This window comes from Acipenser ruthenus, chromosome 26, assembly GCF_902713425.1.
Source record: "Acipenser ruthenus chromosome 26, fAciRut3.2 maternal haplotype, whole genome shotgun sequence".
NCBI classification, from domain to species: Eukaryota; Metazoa; Chordata; class Actinopteri; order Acipenseriformes; family Acipenseridae; genus Acipenser; species Acipenser ruthenus.
The window spans coordinates 26,117,263-26,139,892 of record NC_081214.1 but is presented as its reverse complement, the minus strand read 5'-3'; the positions used below and the strand labels follow the sequence as shown (position 1 = coordinate 26,139,892).

At 41.0% G+C, this 22,630-nt stretch overlaps 1 protein-coding gene and 1 non-coding gene across 4 annotated transcripts; one reads left to right on the top strand and one right to left on the bottom strand.

The window, feature by feature from the left end:
* Window positions 1–1,917: 1,917 nt before the first annotated feature.
* LOC117430858 (protein Wnt-11b-like) lies at window positions 1,918–7,976 on the bottom strand. 3 transcript variants are annotated; one of them, XM_059001226.1, is made up of 6 exons: window positions 7,961–7,976; window positions 5,138–5,266; window positions 4,699–4,934; window positions 3,978–4,255; window positions 3,573–3,865; window positions 2,000–3,295 (listed from the first exon to the last, which is right to left on the bottom strand). In XM_059001226.1, exons 2-6 carry the CDS (start codon window positions 5,209–5,211, stop codon window positions 3,121–3,123), a joined length of 1,056 nt encoding a protein of 351 aa, XP_058857209.1. In that variant the 5' UTR covers window positions 5,212–5,266; window positions 7,961–7,976; the 3' UTR covers window positions 2,000–3,120. The 3 variants fall into 3 exon arrangements, with proteins under 3 accessions (XP_058857210.1, XP_058857209.1, XP_033907289.1); XM_034051398.3 differs by lacking the exon at window positions 7,961–7,976 and adding an exon at window positions 7,712–7,945; XM_059001227.1 differs by lacking the exons at window positions 5,138–5,266; window positions 7,961–7,976 and adding an exon at window positions 7,712–7,945 and having other exon boundaries at window positions 1,918–3,295.
* Window positions 7,977–8,432: 456 nt separating this feature from the next.
* On the top strand, window positions 8,433–8,504 carry trnap-agg (transfer RNA proline (anticodon AGG)). The gene has a single exon. It is a non-coding gene; the product is annotated as a tRNA-Pro (tRNA).
* The last annotated feature ends 14,126 nt before the right edge of the window (window positions 8,505–22,630 follow it).

Sequence of the window (22,630 nt, the reverse complement as noted above, 5' to 3'; positions counted from 1 at the left end):
TTTTATTATAGGATGGAAGTGTATTTTTTATCACAGGAGCGAGTCTGTCAGAGATAAGATGTCAATAGTTAGCCTTGAGAAAGTCTGTGGATAGCCCTGCCATTAACGTGTTAAATTATTACACTATTCAGGAAACAAAACACCCAGCAATAAACAAACAAGCATGTGTCTAGGAGTTTGGGTTCATTAACTGTTGCTCAACGGGAGCATTGTATGGATCATGTTCAGATGTTCTCCCAGAGGTTCATCAAGTTTACAGAAGGGGCCTGAAGACGTCGTCTGTTTTAAGGAATGTTTCATCAAGGAATGTTTTTTTTTAAAGTAAATACATTAAATTCACAAAACCTGTTTAAAGTGTTTTAGAAGAGGTTATTTTAACCTAAGAAAATGTTCATAAAACACAAGGTCTTCAATAGCTCAACCAATTTGATGCCATGACCTGCTAGATTCTGAAAGCACTGATACCCTTTCCATGTGCCTAAATAATATGCGATCAGCACACATTTTCAACAAGCGATAATCGTGCAGTATTCAGGTAGGGTGAACAGGACATTAGTTCCCTTTGACTTAATGGCTAATCCTGCCTAATGCATTCACTACCCAAGCCCATATTTAGACATCAAAACACATGTCTTGCTTTGACTGCATTTGGGAAGTTATTTAGTTTTATTTCGAATGCAGCATTCTGCTGTAAGGAAAGCTCTGTATGTTTCAATTCATACAAGGACTTTTAATAGCATTGCTTCTTTCCTGTGCTCAGCTGTGCAACGCCAAATGTCAGAACAAACTTTTAATTTGACACTAACGCTGACTGCTCAGCTCTCAGCTAAGACTTGTGGAAATGTTGACACATGTTGCTCGAGCCTTCCTCAAACCTCCAGCTGCACACACAGGGGGTCTCGGGGATGCACACTGAAGCTCTGTGCTCAACACTGGAGCACCTAAACTCCCTTCTTTCTATCAGATTGCTTGGCTTTAGTGGGTGCTTATGCAGAATACATTTTCATTTATCATCCTGCCAGATGGTTGCAGATTTCATGCAAGTTAAGTAAACTAAATTAATGTATCATTGTGTCAGAATTATCGTTATTTTTCCAAATCAAATGCACACAAATCCCTGGATAAACGACTATTAAAGATAGCGCAATGAATATACATCTGTGCATGGATTGCATAACTTAGAGCAGATAGCATGATTGTTTATAGATAATAGGAGTAATGCATTTAAGTTTTAATAAAACAAATAGCACAAGTGTCATCTGAAATATTTAGCCATCCCCCCCCCCCCCCAAAAAAAAACATAATACAAAAAGCCTATTCTTTTTATTGCTAGGACTCGGATGTGTGTGTCTGCAATTTAAAGCTGACACCTATGTTCTTAACGTATTGTATCAATAAAGGCTGTAATGCTATATAGCATAACAAGCTTGTTCTCCATAAATGAAATCCATAATGAAAAGAAACAGTGTATAAATTCTCAGCGGCGCCCTCTCTGGGTTTATCAGTGAAAAATGAATCTTCCGGGCCATGTGCAGTGTTGAGTTACTTGAGCACATACTCCCCGAGCCTGCTGTGAAGCCTCCCATTCCATCACGCTATAAAAGCAAAATAAATAAAGCAGGCGTGGATTGTTTCAGGAATAACAGTGGAGGCAGCGGCTGCGGAACAGCATGGTACTTATCGGGTATGAGAGGAGCTAGTGCACTTTGATGACCTTCCTTAACAGAAGTAATGTGGTGCCTGGGTTCTATTTGTCATCCCACAATTAGATATCGTCCTCTGGCCCCAGTGATGTTGGTTTAGAAACCTCAGCATGGAGACCCACAGAAACAGTTGTAAATAATGTACTTCACTAAAGAGGTCTGTCATTAGAAGCATGCGTCCAGCTTCTAGACTGTCTGCATATTTCCAGGATCTTTACATACCAAACCCTCTTGGTGTTTATATTTGACACATCAAGCTGTGAAAAACTGAACTTGAATTGTTGATAACTAAGGGGAACTGATGAAGCCTTCAGTATTAGATTTCATATCTCACATACCGATCTGGTAATACGATCCAGGGGGGGGGGCATGAAGCAATAAAACCTGGATTTATAGAGGTGAACGCCAGTTTAACAAGTGACCAGGAGAGTTTTGAGCAGGCACATTATTTTACAGTAGTGTAGCACAGGGGAAATTTGATTTGACTTGTGTCCAAGGCTGGTCTTTCTGGTAAAATCACTGAAATGTATATTAAGTAATTTTAGCATTCCCCCCCCCCTGTAACTCGACAAGATTATATAAAACAAATATTTATTAGAAAATAACAACTCTTGTTTTTCACACTTCAGTTTTTTTTTTACTATAGGATCTGATTTATAAAACAATATACAGTTAACAGTACAAGTACTGAGCACTAAAGTTACACAAATAATTTAAACTTGGTAACTGTTCAACATTCTTTGGATTTTACAACAGCACATTTATTTCACTTATTTATGGTCATCTTTAAGATGGATGCATTGCCCAGTAAACAGCGACATGGTTCTCCATTAGGGCTAGTTTCTCTTAAATGTTTAGTTAGAGAAACAATTGCACAAGTGGCGTAATGGTGCTAAAAAAGTAAATAAAAATCCCCCAAAGCTTGCAAAGTTATTAGCATCAGGGGGGGGGGCTTTTTGTAATTCAGGTCATTGTTTCCATTCAGCCCCCTTCCCCATTTCAAGAGGGGCTTTCTTACTCCTGTAGCAAGAGCCAGCCCTTCTATTGCTCCCAATCAATCACGTCCAGCCTTTGACCCATATCAGTCTTCTCGTTCAAGACAAAGCGCTGGCTTGTCTCGGCTGAACCGATACACGGATCTGTCCAGGCAGAGCGGCCGTGAAACATTGATCAGCCACAGGAGATGGTTATTGAGCCCAGCACAGGGTGTAATAAAGCTGCTCCCCTGGGGCTCCACTTTGCCAGTCCTCTTTCACCAGCCTTCCTGGATGTGTGGACGCTGCAGCACCAGTGTTGTCTATTAGCGTTCATTAAAAGCTTCAGAAGCCATAACGCCGACACAACCGTCTTTACAAACAAGTCTTTAGTACATCTGTGTATAGTGCTTCTCCTTTACGATCTCGTGAGATCGTCCCTGTTACTTGCACACGTATCTCTCCACGGTCCTCTCGCACTTCTTGCAGGTGACGTAGCAGCACCAGTGGTACTTGCACTGGCAGCGCTCCACAATCTTCTCTGTGTAAGCGTTGTAGCCTCGGCCACAGCACATGAGATTACAGCTGTCACTGCCATTGGAGGTCTTGTTGCACTGCCTGGATGCAAAATTGAGCCAAAACAATTGGACATCAAAATATGGGGATATGCACTAAATCAAATTATGAATTTTAAAACACAAGGAGATTGAAACAGTAATGTCTAAAATAACTTAACAAAAACTAGTATGGCACATACTGGGAGACAGTCTGGTTACTAGTTTATTATTTTACTATCTGTGGAAGTTATTGAATTTTTTCAATGGAGCAAACATTTGCCAGTTCTGATATGGTACAAACGTATATTTAAATAATAATAATATCATGCCATGCATACCTGTCCTGTGTCCCGTATGAGCCTTGCTTGTCGTTCTCGTTGCAGTAATCCGGGGAGCTGACCAGGTACACAAGCTCGCTCTCTCTCACGGGCCTGATGTCCAGCTCGCGAGGGACCAGCTGCTTCCTGGTCCCGACGTGGCGGTGGATCACTTTGGTGGCTGCCAGGTATTTGGACTTGAGGTCTGCGGCGACATCATTTAGATCCTGCAGGCCCTTCCAGCAGGTTTTCACCGAGCAGGAGCCGGACACGCCGTGGCATTTGCATTTGGTTTCCATAGAATCAATCAGAACCTGGGAGACGGAAAAAAAAGTTAGTGTGCAAAAAATAAACAAATAAAAAGGGTAATAAATGGTCTATGGTATTTAATTTTTTTTTTAAATCTTCAATGTTGAGCCTGCTTACCTGTCTACCAACAGCGTTGTTGTGCAGGTGCATCAGTTTTGTAGCCTGCGAGCCTGATCGGCTCTTTTTCATGGGCGCATCAGAGAAAGCCGACCCCATCTGCAGACCGTAGCGGAGGTTGTCCCCGCAGCCGCCCCATCTGAAGTCGGGCCCGGCCTGTTCCGCAGGAGCGGGCCCGCAGGAGCAGCTCGGCAGCTCTCCCGACGCGCAGGCTCTGGAGATGGAGTGGCTCACTGCGGCGGAGGCGAGAGCGAAGACCACCGCAGATTCTCTAGTACCTAAGGATACAACAAACAGTGTTAAGCAATAAGAAAGCACTGGGGGATACTTTAAAGATATTAATGGATACCAAAATACAGTTATGGGCATCACGATATTTTGCATCGCACGAATCTTAGGATTTAGACCATTTACTTAATTATATATTTAGATCTTTATTCAGCATCATGCAACAAGAAACGCTACAAAATGATAACGGTAGTACAGCATTTTGTTAGATTTGGAAATGTCAGATTTTTCAATTGTCAGTTTTTCGTTAAGTACATGAAAAACTACAAAGCGGTATGCAATTCAATGTGTTAAAATTGACATTATTCAGCAGGTTTCATTCGCCTTTATGAAGTAAAATGAGTTAATGCTATACATAAGGCGATGCAAAAAACTTAGTGTGTTACCCCCAATGGAATTCTTTCTATTAGGAGTAAGACAGCGCGTACCGTACCTTTCTCCAGGTCGGGGGTGAAGTGGGGCGCGTGCACGATGGAAGAGCAGTTCCACCTCATATCGGAGAAGGTTTTCTGGCATGCCAGTTTGGTCTGTTTGGCGGCGTGGACAATGCTCTGCATCAGCTCCAGGTTCCTCCTGCAGAGCTGCAACTGGTCCGGGACAAGCCCGTCCAACAGCTTACAGTGATGGGTCTGGTTCCAACCCACGGAGCTACCGTTTACTGTAAGACCGCTGCAAGTATAAATGCAAGAAAAACACCACGTTAATATAGTTGAAGACAATGCAGTTAAGACACAATAGTTATAAACGCACAGTTTTATCGTCTTTAAGCAAAAATAAATACAAATTGCTAGCTTTTTAAATCGTGCAATAGAATCATTGAAAAAAAAAGTATAATAATTTTGCCTAAATAAAATATTGAAATATATACTTACAGCCAGTGTATAGCGCCACAATATTCTGAGCTGAGGAGGACTGTTAGCACGACGATAAGATTTCTCATTTCCATTTTTTTTTGAAGATGGGAGTAAAAGTTGCTGTCTCTCAAAAATAATTACAAACACCTAAAAAAATAATATATCGGTAGATGTGTGTATTATTCGATCAAAACTGATGCGCTGCTTGCTTTCTTGTAATCCTTGTCACTTCAATAATCCAATTCAATGTAAAAAAAAAAGTCTTCCAAATTGTAGAATCCAGTAAAAACACGGTGCTGAGGAACTTTTTTTCTTCCTTCTCTACCCAAATAACTGTTGGAAAGGCTCGCCCCATATTAATGAATTTACTGGCCTCTGCCCTCTCTTTATATACACCTCGTCCCCTAGCCACGCCCCTTGAATTGACTGGAGCGATTCTCAGGTGAATGTTCCCATCCCCAGATCACAACATCAACGCACAGGCTTGTACTAATGCCTAGATCACTGTCACTTTACACCTCTATTCCTACAGTGATCCTGAAATCAACATATGAGTCTAGACTCGCTTAGAAGCTGCCAATCCACTTGGCAAACATAACTTTAATTCCTACAAACGTTTTGAATTCAAAGACTTCCTGAATACGTCATGGGGGCCAATTCACCTTAACACACTGCACTTAGATACTAAACAGTGTTAAAAACCCATTTTTGTTCTAGAAGATAATATATGACAGCAAGCTTTAACAAGCTTTGTCTATTTAAAAAAGTATTTTGGACGCATTAACTTTGTAGTAGCCTGTTACACAGCATGTCTTTACTACTGTAAGGGACTGTGCATTAAAAAAAAGGTCGCAGGGCAATTAATTTTAACTTGCAAAAATACGATGCATTAAATCTAAAAGAAGGCTATAATTAAAACAAACTAATATTTTAAACGATAAACCATTTCCCTATACGGTGTCACTCCACGTTATGGTACGTGTAGGGGAATTTATGTTTTTCCACTGCTAATCCCAAAATATTAGCCAAGTATTCAGGAACACAATTAAAAGTATTTTAAAATGTCTTGTTTTGTTTCTTTCTCTTCCTGGAGTTACTTAGCGGTCTTACCCCCGGCAGCCCTGCCTCGCATTCACATACACATTTAAATGGTGTTAGACAAAAGATGTAGAGGTGTAAAGACAGTTGCAATCCAAGTGGCCTGGATCTGAAATTCTTTTGAAGTTTCCTTTGAAACGAGATCTTTGCTGGCCAGAGATCTGCATACGAATGAAGTTTAATCGAGATAAACACTCGTTGGCGCTGCCCCTTTGAAAGGACCAGACAGACAGCATGCTTTTAATATGTGAGCAATACATTATTCGCTATAGTATATTGGCAACAATCTGATAGCTGCCCTCTGCTTAACTTACAGTACATTCATCGTGAATTATTATAGCGGGCTTTAAACCACGTGTTTACAAGAGGTACTACTTTACATCCAGACTAAATCTGAGTATAACTGCCAACCGAGAGGCCAAGTTTTAAACACAATACTTTTACAAAGAACTATTTTGCAGTAACTTTCCATAAACGAATCCTACATGTGCCACATAATGTCACTGGTGTATACATTTTTTTCCTTCATAATCGGTCTGATTTTCCAAATAATACATATCGTTGCATACAGGTTGAGTCATTCGTTTTATTGTCGCATTGCAGTAGCTATACATCTCCTTTTCAAATATATTTCCTTTGAATATTTCAATTGAGCCCATATCATTAATACACTATACGCGCCAACCCGCAGCTTTTTTTTTTTATCATGGAAGTATGCATAGGCTACTACGTCAAAGTAAAATCTATACAGTCATTTAATTGACGAAACAAACGTTATGGTGTATCATAATGCAATTCCATGAGTTAAAGCCGTTTTGATAACAGGTAATGATCTTTGCACAAGATTTATTTCCAAGGTGTCATAATTAAATAATCTCTTCTAAAGTGATCCACAAACATTCCCCATCAGAGAGGCAGGAGAATTTCAAAGGCTAAATGGCAAATAGAAACCTTCAATAATCTCATTAAAACCCTGTTAGTGCTAGGATTTTGTTTTAGGGATACATCTTATGAAAAGATGTTAAATGATGTCAAGACATTTTATTCCATCGTCTTCCTGATTCAATAAAACGAGTCCCCAATAAAACGTTCAGCATTTAGAAAAGCTAATTTGGCAAACGTGTATAGTGTTATTCCATTCAAATTTAAACAGCTATTTCTAATAAAGCTGTTTAGTTATAACTAAACACGAAGGCAATAAAATAAATGAAGAAATTACGAGAATGTCCCCTGAATATTATTTCTTGTATTTGTTTTTAATATAATAAACTTGCTCTTACAAAAGTTTCAGTAAAAACATAGCAAAGTACAATAATGCATAAGGCATGGTAAATAATTGCAAATTAAACTATAGTACACTAAAATATCATTTAAAAAATGGTAAACTATGTTCAATGCATAGTATACCAAAATCCTCATTCACGAGGTGAACCTTTACAATGGAGTCAAACTACAGGCATTAGCTGCTTGATGAATGGTGTAAATAAATAATACCTTTAGTAATAGCTGCAAATGTGCCATTTAAATGCATGCATGTTCTCCAGCATATCGACACATCGGGATCAAATGAGCCAAGCAATTAATCACCATCTATAATACTTTACACATGCCTTTGAGGATTAAACGCAAGTAACCGCAGCGCAAAAACAACAGGGTATCTAACTAGAAGCCGTTTTTATAGTGGGGGTGCTGAAAGCCATTGAACAAAACTGTAACCCCGGAATATGCAGGAAGCAACCTTACTTCTGCTAGAGACACATTCCCGTCTAATGCGTTCCACGACTACTAATCGACTCTCGCGAGAGTGCAGCCGCGTGATTTATAATATCCCTAATCCCATCCCTGTTATGACAGTCAGTGCTAGTTGGTCTATTATCGTTTGTGTTCCAAAGCAATGAAAAAGGCGCAGTGCACTCCACGCACACAGCTAATTTATCATTGTATCATTGTGAAAAAAGCACAAATTCTGCGTACACTCCAAAAAAAAAAAAAAAAAAAAAAAGCAGCATTTGTGCAGTTAGTCAGTAGGGGCGCTTTCGAAGTCTTTTCTCTGGCGCCTTACGTGCTTACTCTTTGGTGTTTGTGTGCACTGTATGGGTGCTCTAACAAAAGCGGGCAACATTGAAATAATCCACTACTTATAAATATCCATATTAATTGGATTAAATATTAATTTGCACAGCATTACTTTTCCTAAAGATGCCTGCATATCATCGGCTCGTTGGTCTAGGGGTATGATTCTCGCTTAGGGTGCGAGAGGTCCCGGGTTCAAATCCCGGACGAGCCCTCCTTTTTTTTTTTTTTTTTTTTTTTTTTTAAATAAATAAATTAAACAAGAAAATAAACACCTCACTTTGTAAATAAAAGAGCATTTCACGAACATACGGAAGGAAGTCCAGGACAAAATACGTGTACCCTTTTACATTCTGGAAACATTACTTGTTTGTTAGAAATGCGTTGCACCCCACATTTAGGTTTCACTGATAAACAGCACCACATAGCACTCATTTAAAAAAAAAAAAAAATACGGAAACATTTTCTGCATATTGGCAGATTAACAGATTGTCCATTCCCCTATCAAACTTAGTTTGATCATTTAAAAAAACAACCACTGACTTTACGATGTGAAGTCCGCGCCATTAAGAAACAACGTGATACTAGAAAACAGTAAACATGCTTGAATGATACAAACAACTGCAGCGACAGTAGTGTTATTTTGTAACTACTGTTTGCTATAACTGGAGCATGCGTTCAAATGCACCCGAGAAAAACCAGAACGTGATAATTTACCTTAACGGTAGTCTGCAGAAATTAGCCCGGTGTTTCTATTTATGTTTGTGGGGTGTGTGCACGCGCGTTAAAAACAACTAATAAACAGGAAGACTGCAGATAAGTTTAATTTATTTAAAAATAAAGTCGACTGATGTATTTTAGGGTGCTGTTAAATTCAAATAAATGAATCTCTCCACGCACGCAATGGCTCAGGAGGTGCGGTACTTGCTAGGTCTTACACTTTTTTTAAAGTGGCATACTCGTCTAACACTCACTTGCATGCACAGAACATGTAGTTGCTAACTTGTTTGCCACCTGCAGAAGCGAGCAGTCCTCTACACTCCAGCTTCACAAGCGCCTGGAATATCGACGAATGATTATGATGCATGAAAAGGTGTCGTTGTATCACCTTGTACCGTGTTTGACTTAGCCACCATTGCCACTGTGAAAGGATGTGCCCACTTGAAAAGCATAAAGGGGCAGGTAACTGACTGCTCTGGATCAGTCGATTGTTCTAGGAAATGTACCGGATTTAGTTCTGATCACTCCAGTCTGTGGCAATAATGTAACACATTACTGCAGCACACGTTAGACCCAGCTACTGTGCAGCTCCCTTTTTAACACCAGTTTAATGAATAGTATTTACTGTGGCATACTGCCGTTAAATCATAGGGAAGTGTAGCATTACATGTCTGTAAGCAAAGCACACAGCATTTTGGTAACATTCTGTACCAAAGTTAAGTTAATAACAACGTTGTGTAAATGTAGCTTAATTATAGAAACAATTAGCATGGGGGGGGTGACTTTGTTAGTGATATCTGTGACTCTTTAATCGAGAAATGGAGTAAATGTCTGATCCACAATTATCAGGTAGAATCCCTTTGCTAGTTTAGCATAATACAAGCACATACAAGTGTGCCAAAGCAGATTGAAACCATGGTAAAGCAAAGGGAAGCATTGTAAAGCACACCCAGGTATGCAAAGCATATTCATAAATATTGCAAACCAGGGTAAACAATGGGAAATGCATGCCAGTGTAACCATGGGAGAAGCATGGTAAATACATATGCAAAAATACAGCAGACCTTTATAATGGGTAGGACAGCAGTCTACATGTGAGGCACTGGGCTGTATTCACAAAGCATTCACCCCCAGTGATCAGCTTTTTTTTTTGTTAGCAAATTGCTTACTGTTCCTGAACTGCAAGTAGGAGGTCTTGAGTTAAGCTCCCAGGTTATGCATTTGAAGCTTAGTAACATCGTTTTGTTTTCTTCATCAGCAACATTCACATTTCATTAAGCAGGTTCTTTTTTTCCCCCCAAAGCATCGTGCTTCTCATGTCTGTGTTCAATAACCCAAATATACAGCAAATGTACAAACCAGCTATGCTGGTACTTGTACATCTTTGACTGAGATAAAGTGCTGTGTTCCCGTCCCAATTCAGTGATAAACCTCATGCTTTAACTACAGGAATGTACTACTACAATCACTGGCTTTAATTTGATGAGTTTCACTTGACTTCTTCTTATGAACAGTTAGCCATGAGGGGGTCCTAAACCCCCCTGTTTATCCCAAGGGGCATCACCCCCCACCCTGAGCATGTGGTCCTGTGTTTTTACCCAGCCATTGTTAGGGTATGGATACCCCTGGGCTGTGGAAATGCAGGGTAACTCAGGGGACAGTAAATAAGATTTAAACAAGTACTGTGCACAATGTCAAAATGTACACCTTAGGACTATACATACACGTTTGTCATTTCATTTCTTCATGTACTGTCCTATCTATGGTACAGCAGTAGTTTCATAGACAATGCATAGCTGATGTGTGTGTTTGGAACACCGGTCCTAATAAAAGTTTTCTGTGGTGTACCTTGTAAAAGAATAACAAAGAATGATAAAGCTAGGTGCCTAGTATCTGTGAAAAAAGTATTGGTAGGTGCAGAAGTACCATGCAAAACGGGGATGGAGAAATGCCATTGCCTTCATTATACTGTGCAGCGATTCCCTAGTTACTGAGAGATGCATATTCAGTCTCCCCGCTTGCAGTGCTCTGCTGTTACTACTGTACTGTGTTTACTGCACACCAAATACAACGCCTCAGTGTGAACGTGAAACGTATTTGCTGTGGAGTTGCAGTGGAATTTGCGCGTTGTTTGCTATTTTCTTCCTGCTACCATATCTTTTCTCTTCACAGATAACCTCCTGATGCAGCTTGCAGGGGGAGGAGTTGGAATTGCACTGGAATCTTGTGTTTTCCCGGGAATCTGAAATTCGGGTGGGATCCTTGCTGGGGTAAGTTGCAAACGGCTGTGTCTGGCTGTTTGTTTGAACGCTGTATAGTTTTAAGGATGTCTTATCTCTTTCATGAACACTTGTAAGGTGCTCAGGGTTTTTTCAGAGCATGCTAATACAGCGCTGTATGAGCAGAGGGTTAATTACCGCTCCCCATGTTGGGATTACTTTTTCTTCATTCCTCTCACATGGTGGGAGAAGCTGGTCTAATCCTCTCATGTGCTCAGCTATTTATTTAACAGGCTCCCTGGAAAATAAGTACCCTATTGCTATCTTAATTACTGTTAATGAGAACATTAGGGGAGGCCGTGTTGGAACATATTGGGGTTCAGGACGCCTGGAGCTAGCCCCAGTGTTTATAGAGGAGCAGGCAGGGTGTGTAATTTGGCCCCTGCCACTCTGATGTGACTCTGTTAATTAGAAGCTTTGAGTGGATATACTGGCCTGATGTTCACAACAGGCCTCTCCACCAGCACCTGGTTTAGCAAAGCTCACTTTTTAGATGAGATTATTTTCCTAGTATTTAAAGAGTTGTGGGCCTGTTATCAAATTCATGTTATGTTTAAACTTTGATGTGCATGTACCCAATCTGGGGCGCCTCTGACATTGCATTCTGCACTTCCTACAATAGTTAACTTCACGGGGAGTGTGTTTGTCTTTGTAAACACAGAGTGATCCCTCCTCAAAAAAGCAACTTATTACATTGTACAAGCTTGATGTGAGCCAGCTTGAGGAATAACCTTTAATCATGCAGCACACAGCCCATTAACCATCACACGTTGTGTGGCAGCGCTAGGAAGCAGCACCTTTTCCAAGGAGTCAGGGGGATGTTAATGTAGAAGGTCAAATGCATGACAGTTACTCAGAACACCTGCAGAATAAGTAAACTATATCAACACTGCAGACCCATATAGAACTCTAGACTGCATTGTTAGAGAGAGAACTCAACTCAAAACAGCAGAGCAGGTAATGAACCCTCAGTACCATTCCCATCTACAGAGCCACTTAGGGCTCTAGTCTCGACACTTTAAGGACTGTTTTTAAGGACTGCTTTTTTGTGGATTTAATAACCCCCCCCCAAAGTCGATAATGGTTTCCAAATGCAAACTTGGTATAATCAATTCATTTAAACAGGCATAAAAACACACACACACACAGAAACAGTCCTTAACAAAACATTAAAGCTGTATGAAGAGGACCTGAAAGAGTTCCAATGTATTGTCGGCTTCTCTAGTCCCTGCTCTACAAGTAGGGTGCAAGAAGGGCTTTCCTTCCCAGCCAGTTGTGTTCGGGGGTGGGGGAGGCATTCCATCCCACACCCTGCTTTACTGGATGCAGAGTACAGTAGATGAGGGGGGAACAAAGCAAAAGCAAGGGGGTAGAGGACTTACAATAGGGAGGGGTCTGTGAACATGGCAACCTGCCCTAAACACTGTGACCACAGGGAGGAAAGGCTTGGAGTATTGGGGGGGGGGGGGAGGGGGAGTTTCCCTCTGAGTTTGTTTTGTGGTACTTCCTAGTGGAGTAACACAGGTTGAAATATATATATATATATATATATATATATATATATATATATATATATATATATATATATATATATATATACAATGAAACAATTCATAACCGATTTTTTTTTCTTATTTCTTTTTTTATTGTATTAATTTCAGGATGACTCAGAAATTGACCTTCACAATGCTCACAGTGGAAAATATAAAACAAACCTAAACACATATTCACCACAATGACTTATTTCTTGTTCATTTTCACCAGGTTGTATTAATCTTCTGTCTGGCCTGTTCCTAGTAAAGACATCACCACAGGAATCCCCCAGTCCTGAATTCTTAAATGGGCCCTACATACCCACTACGACTTGCGGTGTTTACCATACACAATGTATATGACTTCAAGAATGACACACTGACCAGAAAGAGTTTACAAATGCACAGTGCTGTCCAAGTTTGCAATACTGGAAAGTAACTTGCCTTTGATCTTTCTTTCTTTCTTTCTTTCTTTCTTTCTTTCTTTCTTTCTTTCTTTCACCAGGATAAATAGTAGTGTACTTATCACTCTGTACACACCTGTAGATGCTTTGTGTTTAAGTTGTGTCTTATGGATGGCTATCCAGTAGCTTGTATGCGGTGAAGCAGTAAATGGTAGCCTTTGGCTTTAGCCTTCCAGGAGTTCCTCAGCCCCAACTCTTTAGTGTTGCTTGCCTTTTCACCAAAGCGCCATTAAAAAGTTAAATGGTATATCCTTCATTAAATGAGCCTTTCCATTGAGCATGAAGTCATTTGGATACAGGGATCCACATGTGTTTAATGATCCTGATAATTGACCCCCCTTTTGTCCTTTGTCCCTCATGTTTTCAGTCCCTAGCCCAGCCTGAATGGCTCCGTATTGTCAGGTGGGGGCAATAATGGTCATTATCAGATGGAGACCTCTCTGTGACCTGGTGCTGCTGGAAATGAAATGATTGAATCCCTGAGCCCCTATTTCCCTGCTCCGCTGTGCTTCCTAACAGGGTTCAGTTTAAGGGTTCTTCTCGATGCTGATACTGCACCTGCCTGTGTGGCTGGCCATGGAGCAGACAGGCTGTCTTTCTGCAGGCTTGGTAACACGAGCTACCCTTTTATTGGTCTGCTTTAATAACCCCCCCCAAAAAATCGAATTAGTTTGTTGGGGTTCTGTAGCAGAACCTGCAGTGTTTAGGATGTCAGCAGATTCCAATGGGCCTGGGGTGTGGAGTGGAGTGGTTTGCAATCGAATGTTTCAATGTCACCATTAACCTTCTTAACCTTCATAGGGACTGAGGAAACTTACTAGAAAGCAAGTGAAGTTGTAATGTTTACACCAGTAAGCAAGGCAGCCAGGGATGGTCAATAAAAAAATCTCCAATTAAAACCCTAACCCTAACCCTAACCCTAATCTATAGACTCTTCACATCACGAATCACTATGGTTTACCAGTATACTCACAAAAGCACTTTGCCTTGGCTCTGGACTTCAAGAGGAACCAGCACTAGAGAACATGGCTTTTGTCAGTCCTGTCTATTAATACTGCAGTTTAATAAAGAAAGAGGCTGCCTTGAAGCATTCTTGCGATTCATTCTGGGGGGGGGGATTAATAAGCTGGTATTACTCGCTTATCACCACGCCTGTCTCCTGAAGCTCTGAGTCAGAGATTCCATATCTTTCACCACGGATGAGAGAGCAGCGTGGCTCGCTCTGTCTGCAGTGAGACGGGTAGTGGTGCTCCCAGCTCTCCAGGATCTGTTGATGTGGTCGGACAGTCCCCGAGGGGGCTCACTAGCTTCCTTCACAAAGATCTTAAGGCAGAAGCTTAATCAAAATCAGCACAGAGGATTGCATGCCTGCCCAAATAACGAGACAGAGCGGGGGTGGGGGTGGGTGGGGGGGGGGGGGGGGTCTGATTACATTCCAGATGGCAGTGTTTGATTTAAATTCAGGGTGTACAAGATTAGCTATCTGCTAGAGGGGTGACTTAACAGTTGAGCACACAGTGGCCGCTCAGTACCAACAAAATGAAATCCAAACTAATCACCAGTATGAACCTGTATTTGTAACTTCCACCCAACTTCCTTCCCCATTCTCCATTCCCCAATTAAAAAGACAAAACACTGAGCTATCCCCCCAATATCACTACATCACTTGTTGCTCCTTGCCAATCCACAGTAACGTGATATATGATGCTTTTATGCTGGGTGTGTGTTGGGAGGATTACCTGTGTCTTGTAAAGCTCCAGCTGTGTGTTTATTTCGATTGCTGGCTGCTGCCCAGGATGTATGCACCACTATCTCTGTCTTAATTAGATGAGCATTCTTTGTAGAAGCCATTCTTATCATTCTCCAGGAACTGAGGGACCTCTGGTCCCCTTTGGGTTGCTTTTCCAGTCAACCAGGTGACAGGTAACACCAGTCAACAGACTGAAAGGCAGACCGGCCAAGCATAGTGCAGCTTGCATTTACTTTTTTTTATTATCAAGGCCAGATCTAGCTAATCTTCTCAACCTTAGGCCATTTAAGGGAAAAAACCCCAAAGTGCCCCGTGTTGTCCCCTAGTTTACACTGGCTTGGTCTGAATGATCCAGTCGTTTGCGTATCAGATCACAGTTTATTGGCACACAGAGGGGTGCTTCAGTGAAGTGTGGAGTCTCCAAGGTGTTTCCAGCTCTCTGGTTTCTGTTTTCAGGATTCTAGTCCTCCACAGTCAGTATGTTCTTAACGGAGCCCCTCCAGCGACTGTATCTTCCACAGCTCTCCACAGGTGGGAGTTAAGCCCCCCCCCCCCCACCAAACCAGCTGCAGATGACAAACTGACGAAACAACTCCCACTGGCAGGCGGTAGCTGTCAATAATAAACCTGCTTCATTATCTCTGGGGCTCCAAACGACAAAGAGAGGAATCCCATTCAATAGGGCCTCAGACAATTTATATTGTTTAAAAGAGAATCACCAAATATATAACCCTTTCTTTTTCTTTCAGTTTTTACTCCCCCACCCTGAATGTTATTCTCACACTGTTTTATTGTGAATAAAGAGAGGCCTGCAGAATTCTTCCAGAGGGGACGGCTGTCTAGACAGGTATGGCTGTGTTGACCCACGTTGATAAACACATGGTGATATATGGCTCATAGTGGGGAGCTTTTTTTTTTATTTGCATACAGTTAGGCTCTGTGCTTCTAGCACTAATTAGGGTGCAGAAAGACACAAAAGTAAAAGTGGTCTCCTGGGTAGATGCAGGCTGCCCAAGAACAATACTGACTCCTGGGTAGATGCAGGCTGCCCAAGAACAATAGTGCCCTCCTCCTCACTAACTGTAGAGTAGTCATTTCTGTTTAACTGTGTATTCATTCTATATGTCTCCTCTAAGAGGTGTCTGCTGGTCACAGATGCAATAGTGCTCATGATCTTCCATCTCTGTGCAGCTATCTGAACCAGCTTTGCACAGCACACACACACACACACACAAACAAACAAGCAGCTTTCCTAGGAAGATTCAGAATCAAGCATCCCCCCTTATCGTGAAAGACAGCTTGGTAAGAAACTGTGAGCCCATTGGTTGGGGGTTTTGGGGTGGGGGTCCTTTCATTAATTAAAAAATTGAAATTCAATTGAGTTTAATGTGACGGGAATGTTGCTACAATGTTGCTTGTTCGATCCAAATTCATTCTTTTTTAAGCTGACCGTTTCTGGTTGTACAGCGGTACTAAGCCTTTCAGTGGAGAGAAAATCAAATCTGTCACACTTCATTATCTCCGAACGGAGAGAGACTGGAAAGCCTGCTGTCGTGTTTACTCAGAGAGGCTTCGTTCTGGGAGCGCCAGACAGAGATGTAAGGTGCGATTACTCCTAAAGGCTGCTTTCTAGATTCGGATAAGGGCTCGCTGCACACTTCAGAAGCCACGGTCCTCAGCATTTAGCATTTAGCCGACACAGACAGAGCTTTGGGATTTTATCAAGACCACAGTTTATTTTCTCAGCTTAGTGCAGAACGCCGCAGTGTTGGCCGCTTTACTACACTGCAGAGTAGACATGGTCGGAATGATAGTGTTGCTTCGGGAATGATATTGGCATGGTGTAATGGATATTTTGGGCTGGTAGTAATTAAAACCATTCTTTAAAACCCACACTACAGCCCTGCCTCTTAATTTGTAGTTGCTACCAACTCTTTGATCTCTAACTATAAAGTACTCATAAAACACACAGCTTTATAAGGAAATGTGGCCAGTAATTGGTAGGGCTGGCTTGTTAGGTCTATCGCATTTATTCTGCGGTTACTGTAGCTCCACAGATTGACTTTGTTCCCATCCCTGAGAATTGTATAGTTTAGGAGGATTCATTGAGGCAGACTATAATTAATGTACTACCCTCAGCACTGGGCTGGACAATGGCTCTTTGAAGCACATGAGCCTACATGTTATCTTGTTTTGTTAAATGAAGCTTTACTGAAAAAGACAACACACATATTTAGGTTTTGAGTCCGTGCTGTTAATTTGCCATTTGTAAAATTAATCCATTGTCCCATGATTAGTACTCGGGTGGACTCTGTAGATAGCAGTATTTTCCCCTGTGAAGAGCCTTTTGTCTTTCTTAGATAGAAATAGTTTGATTCTCTTTACTCCCCATTTAGCGTACAGTTAGAAAACTCAAGGTCAGTTAAGGGACTGGGTAACTTACTTTGTGAAGTTACTTAAAGTAAATGTATTTCTGCGTGTTTATTTTCAGGTTCATGTTTTTTGCGTTGAGCATTACTGCTCCCAGATGTAGGCCCAGATATCTGCTGGAGATCTCAGAAATGTGTGGTGTGTCTTTGAACCTTACATACAATACAATTTAAAGAAAAAAAAGGCAAATGTGAAGCTGGCATTAATCAGTTTTAATTCCGCCTGTCAGAGAACAGTGACACAGTGATTTAGTAAGTGAATGGATGGACAGTGTGCTGAAGCAGAGCTCTCTTTACAGTGAGTCCTGTCCCAGCTGCATCAGGGCTGGAACATCTCATTGTAAGTATGTGTGACTGTATTCATAAATAGCAAGCCTGTAAGTGTGGTCCAATTTAATGCATTTTCTGGCACGGGAATTGCTTGTGATGCACAATAAAAACCTACAGTTGCTCCATGAAAGCAAGTTAGAACAGAATAAAGCAGGGTGTAAATAATTCAAATAGCCATATTCATTTTGTGCATATTTAACATGGCAAGCACTGAAACAAAGGAGGTGGGATTTTGACAGGTTTATATAAAGTATATTGCAGGAAAGCCTAGCTTTGGATTTAAGGGGAAGTCTTCCCACGACAGTTAGCACTTGGATGATGATGATGTCGATGTGGGAGGTGCAGGGGGGGCTTGATGGTGATCAGGTGCATTCTACAGTTTCCGTGGTAGCACACAAACTTGAAATGCATTCTGCAGTATGGCAAAAGAAAATAAAAAAATCAAGGCCTGTTCCAATACTTTAAAAATAAAGGTATAGAAATACTGAAAGATACGTCATAAATAATGACAATCGTTTTGACCAGAAGTATTATTTTGTCAATTACTTTTGTCATTGCTTATAATTTTTTTTTTGTATTTCTAAATTAATATTTGGGGTAGAGTCAGGCAATTTTAGTATTTTCTGATAGGAATGAACACACTGTAAATAAGAATCTCCCAATGTAAACTTCAGAGACACTGTCACTGATACCATTTCAGTTATTTCATTTATTCCCTCTGTACTATTCACAGGGTAATCACATCAACTGCTTATCTGTTCTTTTACAAAGGAGAGCAGGTCTTAATGGAAACAAACAGAAAAATCACTTCACATTAGTGACATAAAAAACAGATAGACATCATAAATACACAAAAACTTGAGTGAAGTGATCAGAGTTTGATATGCTAGAGCAGCAAACCCCTGTGCTGTCTTATACAGACAGCATATACTATTTCAATTACGAGATACAGACAGCATACACTGTTGCAATTATGAGATACAGACAGTATATACCATTTCAATTACGAGATACAGACAGCATACACTGTTGCAATTATGAGATACAGACAGTATATACCATTTCAATTACGAGATACAGACAGTATACACTGTTTCAATTATGAGAAACTCCAGCTTGTCACAATGTGTGCCACCAGAGCAGTCTTATGTATTTCAAGCTTTACCCATGACCTGGATATTATATTTTACAGTAACGATAACCATGTCAACAACATGTCTGCACTGAATGCACAAACGGCAAAATTGTCTCTCCCTTTTTTAACTAAAGACCATTTTAGTTCTTGGTGTGCATGTATCCTTTCCTGGCTGCCTGACTCACACCTGTTAGTCCTCTCAAAGCCACGCCTCGATTCCTGTGCACCCTGGACCCCACATGGGAGGGGGGGGGGTTATAGGAAAGGAATGTGTTCAGCTGAAGGAGGCCTGGAGCCTGGGCTCAGCTGACATGCCATGGCAGCCTCGTGCACTGCCAGGGGTCTCAGTTCTCTGGGCTGCTGACCAGGGGAGAGTCACAGATGAAAAGCCAAACACATGGTTAGCATCAGGGTAGATCACACAGGCTGTAAAGGGATAGCTTTCAGGACCTCCAGAGGTATCCCTGCTTTTAAGTCCGACAATTAATAATGGAGACGCTCCTCTCCCATGACAGGTCACCACAGTGACTTCTGTGATCTGTGAAGCCTCAATCTCCTATTGTTTTTTTAACGTCTGTGAGGGGCGTCTATTCTTATCTTGCTTTCATCTGTGGAATTCTGTATGAAGGTACACTTGGCCCACGCATAGGTGGCCAGCCGAACTGCAGGATGGTCTGTGGTTACATTCCTGTCCTGCGCAGCACACAGAAAGTGCACTTACCACAGCAGAGCTCATGATGCACGCAGACTCACATCCACTACAACAAATGAAGTGGCTCTCTGATTAGATGCGTACATTACAAGAGGGTCAGAGACCTGCCACTTTGGACACGTATCTGGCTCTTTCAATAACCAAGTAAGAAGCAATTAAACTGTGAGCTAATAAGACTGGACCTTCATCGCCAACTCCCCCTCTCACTCATGGGAACACATTGTATTTTTTGTGCTAATTTTATACAGCTATTCCTCTCAAACTATTCGCTTGTGGGACTTTTATCACACTTTTTAAACATAACAAAATCAACCTTTCAAGCAACATAATAATATAAAAAACAAGCAAATTAAACCGCCTTGAATGAAATATCTAGCGTGTTTATTTCTAGTTTTCGTAACATTAACTTTTGAAATGCTCCTTTGTCTTTGCACTTGTTTCACAGTATGGCTGTGCATGTTTCATGTACAACACATTCTTACAGACGTTAGTCAGCTCTCATAATGATGCCTCATTAGTAGCTTTCTTTTAAACGGACTACGATGCAATCACAGCCTAATCAGAGGATCAGAGTAAAGAAGCCCACAAACCCCAATTAGAAGCACTAAACTCCGGTCCCTTACCCATTTGTAAATTATATCCAGCCATAACAAGTGATATTGATCTCATTAACTAGTTGCACCCTTATTCTTCCCCTGCCTCTCTGTTTATCTTCATACCCAATGGCTGTCCCTGTGAAGGGCTTGTCTTTGATGTGCCTGGGTATCCCAACAGGATCTGAAGCAGGGTTTGGAGGTGTGAAAACGCTCTTCTTTGTGAGTTCAGGCTCAGTTTGGAGGTGCTAGACTCTTGTGTGCTGCCTGCAGTACTACCTGCCTGCCCTGTGTTTACTGTTAGCAAAGCTTTTTAATGCAAATGCCTCTTTAGCCGAAACTAAAAAACAAAAAAGGAGCTATACAATACATGAGTAAAGCAAGCGGATTGGGGCTTCTTTAGACCAGCATCCCCAGGCCTCCAGGGCTCCAGCTCAGACCCATGTTGAGGCAGGGGATCCGCATGTTGAGACATGTTTGAGCAGCAGCGAGGGGGCGCTTGCACACACAGCATGCTGTCCCTGCACCCCAATACCCAAAGGAGGCTGAGGACCTGTATTCAGGACATGTAACGATGCTGTGTGATGAAGCAACACCCCAGTTCAACATGACCGGTGAGCTGACCTGTTACTGGAGGGAAACATTATCAATCAATCACTGAATCTGTATTTCTTATATAGTGCCTTTCACCATAGACAGACCTGTTACTGGAGGGAATCCTTATCAATCAATCACTGAATCTGTATTTCTTATATAGTGCCTTTCACCATAGACAGACCTGTTACTGGAGGGAATCGTTATGATCAGCGATTCATTTAAGGAGTGGTAAGTTGTGGTTTGTCTTTATGTTTTGATGAATTGGGTGTTTATTCTCTGGCCTTGTGAAAGGACCGTTTGAAAGACCACAGAGGGAACCTTTCACGCTAACATATTATTATTATTATTATTATTATTATTATTATTATTATTATTATTATTATTATTATTATTATTCATAATACAACAAAGCACATTCTATTAATATATGTACAGTATAACCGTGATAAGGCAGCATCTTCATCAATATATAACCAACTCAACGACGCCGCGTAAAACAGTGGAGAGTATTGAAATTCTCAATATATTCTGCAGTCACGCGTATTTAAATGTTACAGCACAACCTAGTGGTGTCATGTGGAAATAACAGTTCGTTTTTGTTGCTCATTATCAGAAAGGCAGAAGACGAGTTTAAACACCTTATATGTCTATCTGTCTAACTTGTCTGTAGTATGTAACATGTTATCTCGTATGAAGTGCTTTAAATTAAAAACAAACTCGCTATGCGCATAAGTGGATAACAGTTACCTTAATAAAAGCTATGGAGCTACATTTCATTACAGTAATATGAAAGAATCAGTTCTTCTTGTATTGCATATCGACATTTTCATTTTGGATAAATATATAAATAGGTATTGCAACTATGCAAATTGAAGGAAGCCATGCATAATTACAATAACACCTTTTCAGTTATGAAATCAGCATGTGTGCGGCGTTGATGCTGCATGCTGCCACCTCTCTACAGCGCGAAATCAACTATACATTTACTCCCTCTCATCAACACGAAGCAGCGGCGACCGCCCTCTGTACAATAACCAAAGCACCGGCATAGGAGCAAACACGTATTCTGTGTGTTTCACTGGGATTTAATACACACGATTCACAATACACAAATCAAGTGGGCTGCTGGCAGGGTATTCATCACGCATTGTGTGTAGAAATGGCAAAATCAATACACAGCCGTCGTGGAACTGAAACGATCTGCGATTGTGGAATCAGCACGATGACACGCCATACTGTTCGCAGGTTAGTCTGTTTTCTACCTGAATTTAATAATAATAATAATAATAATAATAATAATAATAATAATAATAATAATAATAATAATAATGCCCTTTGCCTGGCATTGCATTAATTTGACTGCCCAGCAGAGGGAGACAGTTACTAACAGTGGTTTTAAGAATATTTATTGTATCAAAAGTGATAGAAACACTAGCCTAATATCCAAAGTTCTCTTTCCGTACTGCTCCATTCCATGCTTTATTAATCCAATACTGTATGTAAAACTGTACTTGTTGTAAAACAGTAACAAGTATCCTGTACTGTTCAGCCAGTCTCTCCGCTCAGCACATTGTAGAAATGAAAACACAGTCCTGTGGTTATTGTGTGTGTGCGCTTCCTCTTATTCTGACCAATTTCAAAAGAAGGAGAGATGTTAAAAATACATTTCCTAGTTTTTAGTTTTATCGTGTGGCAGACTGTTTTCTTGTGTGTGGGACTGCCGTCTCCCCCACTGCCCGCGGCTTCTTCATTCTGAGTAAGTGTGGCGATCGTGCGTACCGTCGTGATTCACCCTGACT